General features: G+C 38.3%; 2 protein-coding genes across 3 annotated transcripts; both read left to right on the forward strand.

The window, feature by feature from the left end:
- The first annotated feature begins 323 nt into the window (after positions 1-323).
- On the forward strand, positions 324-4,002 carry LOC147860539 (uncharacterized). Its single transcript, XM_087325056.1, has 5 exons — positions 324-677; positions 774-1,607; positions 2,348-2,499; positions 2,732-2,920; positions 3,242-4,002. Exons 1-5 carry the CDS (start codon positions 326-328, stop codon positions 3,875-3,877), a joined length of 2,163 nt encoding a protein of 720 aa, XP_087181182.1. The 5' UTR covers positions 324-325; the 3' UTR covers positions 3,878-4,002.
- A 1,411-nt stretch (positions 4,003-5,413) lies between these two features.
- On the forward strand, positions 5,414-9,025 carry LOC147860540 (uncharacterized). Of its 2 annotated transcripts, none has more exons than XM_087325141.1 (8): positions 5,414-5,701; positions 5,908-6,026; positions 6,145-6,205; positions 6,291-6,339; positions 7,126-7,180; positions 7,985-8,072; positions 8,161-8,285; positions 8,749-9,025. In XM_087325141.1, exons 1-8 carry the CDS (start codon positions 5,569-5,571, stop codon positions 8,812-8,814), a joined length of 696 nt encoding a protein of 231 aa, XP_087181267.1. In that variant the 5' UTR covers positions 5,414-5,568; the 3' UTR covers positions 8,815-9,025. The 2 variants fall into 2 exon arrangements, with proteins under 2 accessions (XP_087181267.1, XP_087181266.1); XM_087325140.1 differs by having other exon boundaries at positions 5,419-5,701; positions 5,902-6,026.
- The last annotated feature ends 2,150 nt before the right edge of the window (positions 9,026-11,175 follow it).

Here is an 11,175-nt window from a genome sequence, read left to right on the forward strand (position 1 = left end):
GTTCGATTCGGTTGCCTTTGGCTTGAGCGTCCTTAACTGGTTTGAGCTCAGTTTGGGGTGGCTCAAGCCCGAACCGAACCGTTATGGTCTAAATCGTTTCCCAAAACCATTAAAGGCTTAATCGGCTTGGACAAACCGGTTAGGAGCTGGTTCGGTTCAAGTTGGAAAACTCCCAAACAGGTTAAGGCGTAACCGGTTTGGTTTGGACTAGGCCAAACCGGTTACGCGGAAACCGAACCATTGCCGATTCCTAGATGCCTAAATTTTCAAAATTCAAATGGTTTGGAAAGAGAACAGAAACCTGTGTGTATCCATGGCCATGGCCATGGCGGACCTTCCTCCTCTGTCTTCTTCTTCTTCTTCTTCTTCTTCCCCACAGTTCCCATCTGTCTGCTGTGCCCACTGCGAGCTCTCCCCTGCCACAGAGTTCTGCCGAGACGAATCTCTCCCTTACTGCTCCCCCTGCTCCTCCTCCCTCCACTCCAAGAAGGCCAGAGCTCACCACATCCTCATGCCCCTTCGTGTCTGCGACCAGTGCGAGAAATCCCCTGCCTCCTTAACATGCTCTCTGTGTGGTGGATCCGGAGAACCTCTCGCCTTCTGCGCTCCCTGTTCGTCTCATCTTCATTCAAGAAAAGCTCGGTCTCATCATCAACTTGTCGCCATATCCATTACTGGTAAGAGGAACTTCACTTCTACTTCTGATTCTCTTCTGCCATTAAACATGGAGGAGGGGGTTACTGATTTTCCTCCCTCGACTGGTCTCTATCCAGGGAATCTTGGCCAGGGTAGGAAGCAGGATGGATCTGATATTTGTGGTGATGATGACGAGGAGCATAAACAGGGATCTATCAGAAACCCCAAACGAGAGGATGAGAAATCCTCATTGAATCGTCTTCATGAATCAAAGAGAAGTAAAAAAAGTAAAGAAGAAATGAAAGAAGAAGAGAACAGCAAAGGACAAAGAAAACCTTTGGTGGACTGTCAGCCACTTTTTCTGCAGGACACCAAGAAGAAGAAGAACAACAACAACAATCATGATAAAGAAAAAAAGAACGATATTGCAAAGAAGAAAAAACAGGACCACAAGAAAGATAAAGAGAAGAAGAAGGCAGTGAAGGGAGAATATCTGAACAACGATATTAAACAGGAGAGTACCAGTCCCATGCAATCTGGTGGAAGTCTAACAAGTCCTGTCTTAACAAATGTTCAGAATCAAGAGACTATCTATCTTAGCGATGATTCAAGCAGTGATAGTGCGCATGATGCTAGCAATGCCAAGAAAAAGGAGAAGCAAAAGAGTGAAGAATACCTGAATAACGATAGAGATGCTAATAAAGAAAATGCTTCTATTGTTGGATGTCATAGAGCAAACCCTAATAGCAGGGTCTTGAGGAGTGCACACAATCAACGTGCTCATTATCTTAGTGAGGAATTGAGTGCTGCAAGTGATGATGACTCGATCAGTGAGAGTGAGAGTGAGAGTAATCATGACACTAGTGATGATGATGAGACCTATGGCACCAAAAAATACCACAAAGGTTCTGTCACTCTCGAGGCATTTGTGGTGAATGTGGAAGCTGAGGAAGAAGGGAATATCAGAAGAGGTACTATTAAGTTTTTACTTACTCCTTGTTAATATACATTCTGTATTGTTTATTGCTAACAAACTTCTTTCTTGTTTATTTGACATAAGAAATTCAAAATATTTTTTTGGCTACAAAGCTTCTTTCTTATTAATTTCACTGAAAAGGATATATTCTAGCCATACAAAAAGAGCCCACTTTCCCTCAAGTTTCCTGACACTAGGTTCCTGAAGACAATGAGGCTATAGAGGATATCCACCATTTTTCCGTACAATTTTCAACAATACGAGCTTTTCTAGACAAGGCTCGACATGCCTGGCTAGATGTCAACCATTTTCTGTGTGGGAAAGAGCTTATGTTTCTCTGTATGCTGAGCTTCAATAGGCGACCTTCTGAACTATGGGGGATGATAGTCATCTTACCCTTTGGGAAGAACCCACCTCCCCCCATGTTTACTCACAATGTTGAACATTAGTAGCTTTTGCAGGCAAGGATCACATATACCTGGCTAGGTGATGGTGAGGGTTAGAAGGCTTCTCAGCCATTTTTAGGGGTCAACTACCTGTATGTTTCCCTAGAATGTTTAAACATCATGAGCAAGGCAGTGTACCTAACTAGGTGTGGTGCGACATGGCTGGGGGTCAGGGGTCTTAATCTGGGTTGTGGATGACAGGAAAATTGTCTTAAGATTTCTTGTGAATCTGAATCATGCTGAAGGATTGTGAATATGAAGAATCATGAATAATGAGCTTGTAATTCAGGTTCTTGTGCGGAAAATCAAGTTGAAGAAGGTGTCCATGGAAGGATAAGGAAAATGCTGGAGCTTGGGTTGCACCCAGACACTCCTGACTTTGAAGCACAACAAGCCTTGAAAAATGCACAACGGCTCCTCACAAAACACAACCTACAACAGGTCACCTATGTGCTTTTCACTTAAAAGTCTGAAATCTGGCCTCATTTTGTCAAGAAAATATTAGTATATTGCTATGCTCATTGTTCAATGCTGTTGGGAGAGCCGTTATATTTGCACTACATAACATATGAGCCTGGTTCTGATTTCCTGGAATTATTCTGTTGAGACATTCATCATATAACATTGCTAGATGTATGTCATGATAAGTTAATGTTTATTTCCAAACTTTCAGGCAGACGTACTGAAAGGAGACTTAGAGAACAATAAAAATGCGTTCGAAGGAGGAATGCGGATTGTGGACCTTCGATCTAAAGACAAAAAACGTGCAGGATGTGTTGCTCATTGGCTCTACAGCTTAGCTCAAACTGTTGCTGAATACTTCGATACCCAATATTTTGTTCAGAAACGATCCACTATTCAGGTTTTGGACCATTACTGATACAAGTATTAGCTTTGTTTCTTTCTCCTGTGAGAAATGATCAAGCTTTGCTCTAATGCAAAATTTATAAGCATTTAACTTCAAATGTGTCCAAATTATTGAGGAAACCTTCAAAAATACCCTCAATTCTTTTTTAGATGAGGGGAAATAAAAAGAAACTCAGGACTATTTGGGAGTTTTCCTTTGATTATTTACTATTTATCCGGTTTCGGAAGCATTTGTCAACACTGATTAGGTCTCATAGGACGCCATTCTGGCCTTGAGTAGATGTTAATCCAATTTCCTCTCTTTGCACTTGTGCAGATTGTGTTCTATGGAATCAAGCAAAATGTCGATTGTGCTGCCTATGCATTTGCAGCAACATTTAATCGAATCTCAAAGCTTTCTGCTGACTTTGTACCTACAAAGATGATGAAATCTGGTCAGGGTAAGGCTAATTCTAGTTCTTCTCAGAGTGTACATAGCAGAGTATCAAGAATGAGCTACAGAACTGGCCTTGTCGAGGGTTTGTTTGAGACAGTGAAAGCCTCAAAAAAGCAGCATCCCGAGACTAAGAAGAAATCTTGTGGTAGGAAAGAACAGAATGCTGAACTAGATTATACCAAGGGTTTAGAGAATAGAGAAGGCACAGGATGTGACAACTCTGAAGAAGAAACTTTTCCTTTGTGTAGTGAAGATTCGGATGATGAGAATGTGAACAAGCCTCATAGCAGTTCAAAGGTATGGGAGAAAGAGAACGAAACTGCAATCACAGCTCTTGTGGTACACTCCAAGAAAGTTGCTGAAGATTTTCTCAAGGAAATGAAGGTGAAAGTGAGGACAAGAAAGCATAGCAATCCTATCATCTGGGATGGAGAAGCTTTTAGGAAAGGCAAGAAGGATTCAAAGACTATAGACATAGGGCAAAAAGCTCTCACAAGGAAAGCCAAGAGGGCTTGAACATGATTCTTTTCAAATAGAAAATGAATTCAGATTGGGATTACTTGATGCATTCCCTATATGATATGGGATCACAGAGAAATGTAAGATCATTCAGCGTTTTGTATTGGATTTGTTTTTTGGTGTTTATGGAGGCTGTGTTTGTGCTAAGTTAATGCTCTCTTATGGGGTTTGTAAATATATATTGACGAATGCTGAGGTGATGCATTGCTAGCAAGACTACCATTGGAGGCTTGGTGCTTGTGCTAGGTTTGTAGATAATATATATTGGTGGATGCTGAGGTGATGCATTACTAGGAGCGAGATATTCTTAGTATCTGTACCAGATTGGGGATATGTTGGGAGTCGTTGTATTGTGGATGGAGAACACATTGTTTATCGTGATGCTGGGTATTTATATATGCAATGGAAAAGATTGTTGAACATGGGGTGATTGTATGCTGCATTGCTTGCATTTCACAAAGTTATGTGACATAACCATTAGGACCCCATATTCAATTCATGATGTTGTAAGGGTTTGAGTTTGTAAGCAAGATGCTCGTGCAATTGTTGTAGCAAATGTTTTATTAGTTGCAATGGACATTACCCACTTGATAGATGTCATTTGAAATTTGGTATTCATTCATGGGCATTATGAAAGATCTTATGGAGATTGATAAAGTATCATGTATGTAATATGCAAATAGCAAATATTAGTGTGACGTGTCTAATACAATTGTACCATTATAGGCTATAGGCAGGATCCAAAAGATGAACGACGAGTAAGTATAAGGCTGCTTCATTAAATGTGAATTGAGATTGATGAGTATGTTGATGGGATTTTATTATGAGAAGGATGAATTGATGCAAAATTCATTTGGTAGCAATACTTGAAATGGTGATGCACTGCCATGAATATGATGATGATTCTCACACATGAATGAAGGTTACTCCCAAATGCCCATTCTAGGAAATTAAGAACCACAATTTCGAAGCGAAAAATAAATAAATGGCATTGTATGTGAAAACTATCTAGCTAGTTATGCTTAATACTGTTGCTTGAGTAGCTATTAAATTGCGTGTGGAGAGTTGGAGAAAGCCAGCAAAGCCAATCAATGGCATGTGTGTCATTCATCCAACCATATAATTTTGCCTGGCATCAATCAATGACATAACTCGAGGCCAGAATCAGATCGAAAGATGGTGTTTCAAAATATTTCGAGCAAATTACTTAATATTAGTATGTTGTTGGAACCACGTTTTAATAGGTATCTTGATACTTGAAAGTTTATGATTCTAAAACATCTCAGCTAACTAAGCAAGTAGGTTATGCCTTCCATATCCATATTTAAACTTGATTTCAAATAGATGTCTAAGAGTTTCATTACCTATCCCCCTCCCCTGCTTTCATCCATGAGAGCCCATGATCTGAATCTCTCGGGCAAATTTAAACTCTTGGGTTTTCTCCGATCCTGCGCACCCGTGCAGTCTCTGAGCTTATCCTTTTGCTTCAATTGGGAAGAACCCACAATCCATGTAAACGCAGATAGGTTCCCATCCTCGGCGGTCTACTGATTCTTCACAATTCATGTATTAGATGATGAGATCCCAAACGATGAAACTTCCAATTAAATGAGATGATCCTTGACCTAGAGCCTTGGTGAAACCACGAGTACAACTTTCTGGCAAACTCTAGACTCAAGTACCTAACAATGGAGCCTTCTTCTCCTAAGGTCGGGCCATGGCATGACCTGTCCCTCCCCTTAGCTATCCTTCTACGGGTTCTTCTTCAGCAAGATGCAGATTTAGCTTCTCTTACCCCTCAACTTGTTCAGATCAGAAGAGGTAATTCTTCACTGTCTCTTTCTTATGCTAAACTTAAAACTATCTAAGGCTTTCTTAACCACAATTGAGAGTGGTTCCCTTGTGGAAGCTATGTCGCCATCATCATCATCATCACTAGCCACATATATCATTGCCACTATCATCATTACCATCATCATCCTCATTGTCTCATTCACTGATTGAAATTCTCTTGTGAAAAGAGTTAGTTGAAGATTTTGAACAAAACTCAGCAGTATATCAATGCTTAGCACATTCTCTAGTGGAGTGTAACGGCATCCTCACAACAAAACCCAAGTTCTTGGAGCTCCTGAAGGAATTCAAAGAGGTATGTCTCAAATTTCTGTCAAAGTTTTGTAAGTTAAAAGACTTGCAGGTTTGGCTTTTCTTATAAAAGGAAGGTAAAAATAGAATGAAGCTAACTGCCAGTCTGGTCAGCACATCAGTTGATGTCATGTGTGAAGTATAGGTTACATGTTCAAGAACCCTTCTTTACACAGCTGAAAGGTATCTTCTTGCAATAAATATTTTGGTTTCTCGCAATATATCCTGGGCTCAAAGTTAGTTGTGAAATGCATGATACAAAATGCAGATGGTTCAAAGACAGTGGAGGGTAGATGTTCAATTGGTGCATACAATAGGTAATTTTTGCGATGTAGTATACAATTAAAGCTGAAAAATAATGTGAAATAGATCATGTGTAAGTTTATAAACCTGCTATGTGTTGATGAACAATTGGAACAATAATACCGGCCAACTAGGTAAAGTAGCTTAACCAGAGATTACTCCAGTGGTGCAAATCCAAAGCTTGTATTCATTAGCAGTTTGACCTAGTAGTATGTACATAGATTATCCAATTGAACATTAATATGTCCATGCTAACGTTTCATATAATGAAAAAAAGCAGTCCATATCTACCAACAAATTCTTGGGAGGAATGAAATTAAAGTGTATATATTGTATACAGGGAGGAATCCCAAATTGTTAGTGAACTAGTACTATAATATTGGCAAGCATTGTATTTCCAACCTCAGAAATCATAGCAAATATGGACAAGAGGTGCTAGTGCTAGTTTTCCATAACATTGAAGTATTAGTGTTAGTGCTGATTACTCAAAAGTGTCATATATATATATATATATATATATATATATAGATAGATAGATAGATAGATAGATAGACAGACAGATAGACATATGTATATGTATCCTATGAAGGACTGCCAATTCAACATGTTTTCTAATCATATGTGTTTGATCTGAAGTGCATGTCAATAATTTGATAACCATTTAGTTATAAATATGTTTTTTGCATATATTAATAAATTGATAAATGATATAAACATGACAAGAACGAACTAAATCATTCTATGGAAGGGGTCAAAAGGCCACAGATATTGATGCCGTTATTCTGATGGATGGTATGCAGCCTTGAGCCTGGAGATATCATACTTTTTAATGACACTTTGACTCGTATTGTCAAGGTATGGGTGCCAACAGTTTCGTAGTCCATTGTATTCTTTAAAGATGGTTTCAATTATTTAAAGCAAGTTCCTCTACGTCATACATGGTGCGTACAGAAAAGATGTGGTGGTATCTTGCACTTGCTTTCTTTTATAAGATCTTTAGAAACATGTAACATATTACCAAAAGAAAGTATATTTTTATGTACCTTATGAACATGACTGAGGCAATGACATACGTTTCCACATCTGTACTCATATTGGTCTTTATTATAGGATGTTTTCTTTATAAGACGGAGCTAAATCATTTTTTATCATTTTAAAACAAGCTCGCTAAAAGTTTTCATTGAATCATCATCACCTTGACTGGAAGCTGAAGTTTTTCTTAGAAAAAAATCTTAACAGATAAATATTTGTAGATGAAACTTAAAAGCGTTTTGAGGTAGTAGATGCAACCTTAAAACCTAATAGTGGCCATCTCTTTGATGGATCACTCAGATACATGGAGACAACGGACTACAAAGGAAAGAGGTGTCAAACTAAAGATTCCTCTCAATTGCAAGTGACTTTCAGCAACTAAATGAATACTTATGCACGAATTAAGAGCACCTGCCGTTTGTTATATAGATCAGAGATGATTAGAAAACAAAATCTATTATTGGAGACATCTATTACATTAATCTCTTCATGATGGAGACACAAATATTTGTCTCTACATTATGGTGCTTTTTTTTTTCGATAGATGTGAAATATAATTGTTTTTGCTCTCTCTGTTGATTGATGTATGTGCCTTACTATTGTTGAAGGTGCACTCTTTGCATGTAGGTTGTTATTCACTATAGCTCCTTTGAGGAAATGCTGGAATCTGAAAGATTAGATGCAGTTCTTCCTGGTATCAACTCTGTTGCTGAAGGTATACAATCTGCAGTGACATTTCTAAATATTTATTGAACATTTAGGCGTACTGGAATTAACTTTTCAGCATGACTTGATGGATTTAGGTGTATTGATATACCGACAATTCTACTCAGAAGAAAAGGAGAGCTTACAAGGCGTTATAGGTATCCATGTACTGTCTCCTCCCGAAGAAAAGCAACCACTTGCAATTGTTGGTAGCATGCTTCAGGTAATTGTTTCCTTACCTAAGATTGTCATTTAGCTGATTTGGATTTCCCCAAAATAGCATGGGTTTCTCAACCCTTTTGTGAAATTTCCCGCTTATGTTATTTATAAAGGCTATAGAAATATTTAGAATTTCTGCTAGATTTCTATAGATTCATGATATTTTATGTCTGCAAAAATAAAAACTCAATATTAGTCAAGAAAGTTTCCCAAACACTGGTTTGTGAGAATAAGACACTACACTCAGATTACTGCATGTTTAGATGTGATGCCACTATTAGGATAGAGTACATCCTTGCTTTTCTTATCATTTGGAAGAATTATCAAAATGCTTCTCAATATATGCATTATAGAATGAAATTGGTCAAAATTAAATGTCTTCTGTTATGGTGATCGTTATGAACGTTATCCTTTTCATTTATGTTGATAATGCAATTCTTCCTCACAAATATTTACTGGTGTCGCAGACAATTGGATTGAATGACTTGAAATCTTTGATACTGACTACTGTTGCAGTGGTTCCATCCACCTGATTTTGTGAACTTAGATTCAGGTAGATTAAGAGGAATGGTATATTCCTCCATATAGAATTTTAATGGATGACAAACTTAAAAATCAGGCAAAAGAGAAATCAAATAACATTGTATGCTAGAATGCTGTTTTGTAAATTGCATTTGAAGTAGTTATTCTCCTTGAATTGATTCTTTTATTGGGTCATTACTTTAGTTGTGTCTTTCACTTTCACTCTCTTGATCCTTGTCACTCAACAAAACAAGACCACTTTTAACCAGCGTCCTCACCACCAAGCCCTCTCCATCTTGGATTGGTCCATATTGGGGATCTTCCATGAGAGAAAATACATGGCAATCTACTTGCATTGAGAAAATACATTTTAAAGTGCAGAAGTCCCACTTCATTACTCATCGACCTTGCTACGGAAGTGTTGTGATGGTCATCTCCATTGAGTACCTCATCATAGACCTATGGGATCAAGGAAAACTAGTATGTGATTCTTGCTAATGCAATGCCTTGAATATCTTTGACAGAAACTAGCTAGTGTAATCTAACAAAATCTCAATCTGAATCATGGCATAATCTTAGTCCAATTATCCATGTAAGCAATGTTTGAGTCTCAATCATGGTTTAATTTGTCCAACCAAGTGTGGAAATGCAAATACTTATCCAATCCAACCATACTTCGGAGTAGTTACAACAAAGTAGCATGTAGGATTAGCAGCTTGCTGACACATTAATGACCAACCAATAATTTGAGAGAATGTAATTGGAGATGGGGGAAGTGTATTCAATGCAAACCACCCAAGGATATTCTATTTGCTATAATAGCGTTTTGTAAAGCATGAAATCAATAATGTCTTGGAACTCTATTTTCTTGATCTTGATCTTATTTGTTTTTATTTGTTAATGGCAATAAATAATTAAGTGGTAGCAAAGTGTTGGGGGCACGATCTCTCTCCCCTTTTGTTTGGCTCTTTCGGGCGTCGGTGTTTGTTTGCTTGTCATCGGCCTTCGGACCTCTTGTCCTGGGGCTGTGTTTGTGTCTGTGAGGCTCAACACTTGTTCACAAGCATGTGACACAACTGTTACAATCAATGGCATCATGACACCATGAAAAAGCCACTCGAGATCCATGAGGATTTGACACTGTGGCCAACATCATGGAAGTACAAGCTTCCACATGGCTTGTATCCAAAGAATCTTAATGAAGAGAATCATCATGCCCGACACCCACGAACAAAAAATTCAATAATATAGAACGTGATTGGTAAAGTAAAAAGAAATTTGGGCAACATACAAGAAAGGTCATTGGATTGACCCAATCCAAGTGTACTAATGGGAAGCAATTGTTAAGCGCTTGGACCGCATCATGATCGATCGTAAAGAAGGGTGTATTAACAAGGATGTTGTACAGTTAAGGGACCTACGAAGAGGAAATAATAAGAACCAAGCAAGGGAAAGGGAAGCCAATAGGCGGCCAAATGTGAAATGATCACATCCTTAATGTAAAAACTATATAAACCACACTTTAGTGTCTTTGTAAAGGTTCTTCCATTTGTAAAGATCTCTATAGTGATTAAGAGCTCAAGCTTCCTCTCCTTTTCTTATAACCTTTTAAACTTACGAGAGATTAGTGATAGTATTTAGTAGAGAAACACTAATCTCTCTTCCTTGTTGGTGCTAGACCTCTTAGCAAGAGGGTTAATAAAGAAATTCCTTACGCCTATTGTCTGTGAGAGTGAGCGTGAGAGATTGAGAGAGATATTGTTCTAAATCATCGTTTAATTGTTAAATGAGTGTGAGGTTTGAAGGTGTTTGACAACCACCTTTGCTCGATTCGCCATCAAAAGACCATACTCCAGTCCAAGCTCCGTAAACGACATCGAGAAGGAATTAACTTTGTCGATACATAGATCCTACACATCTATTTGGTGCCACTGCCGGGGATAAGACCGACGCTTGAAGCCGACTTCGAGTGATCGAAAACTCGTTAGGCAAGCCACTTAACGAGGGAAGAGAACAAAGGATAACCATTGTTCTATTTTCATTAAAATCTTAACCATTTTACATTCCTACAAATATAGTTTCAAGCACCTAATTTTCTGTTTTTTCTTTATTCTCCCCTTAATCTCCCGAACATTAGCAAACTAATTGTCTGATGATCACTAATTATTGTTGAGATATGACCCTTGTAGCGTAAGAGGAATTGGCGTGATTCACGTTGATACATAATCAAAGCGGTTGTACTTGAAACGGCCATTAGTGCCGAAATTTTCAATTTTTTTAAGTCTAACTCAAACAATCCACGAGTAGCAATACTCGATGTCATGAAGACATACATCTTGGCTTATCATGACATTCATCTTGGCGAACCAGGA

The sequence above is a fragment of the Azolla caroliniana genome, unplaced genomic scaffold, assembly GCF_043228905.1.
Source record: "Azolla caroliniana isolate FFs.n. ecotype wild unplaced genomic scaffold, voAzoCaro1.0.p SCAF_9, whole genome shotgun sequence".
Lineage (NCBI taxonomy): Eukaryota > Viridiplantae > Streptophyta > Polypodiopsida > Salviniales > Salviniaceae > Azolla > Azolla caroliniana.

Excerpts from the sequence above, each read along its gene's own strand:
- LOC147860539 (XM_087325056.1), top strand. The coding sequence starts at position 326 with ATGGCGGACCTTCCTCCTCTGTCTTCTTCTTCTTCTTCTTCTTCTTCC. Across the intron at positions 2,500-2,731 it reads CAAAACACAACCTACAACAG|GCAGACGTACTGAAAGGAGA; the intron begins GTCACCTATGTG and ends CCAAACTTTCAG. Across the intron at positions 2,921-3,241 it reads AGAAACGATCCACTATTCAG|ATTGTGTTCTATGGAATCAA; the intron begins GTTTTGGACCAT and ends GCACTTGTGCAG.
- LOC147860540 (XM_087325140.1), top strand. The coding sequence starts at position 5,569 with ATGGAGCCTTCTTCTCCTAAGGTCGGGCCATGGCATGACCTGTCCCTC. Across the intron at positions 6,340-7,125 it reads TCAATTGGTGCATACAATAG|CCTTGAGCCTGGAGATATCA; the intron begins GTAATTTTTGCG and ends GATGGTATGCAG. Across the intron at positions 8,073-8,160 it reads TATCAACTCTGTTGCTGAAG|GTGTATTGATATACCGACAA; the intron begins GTATACAATCTG and ends TGATGGATTTAG.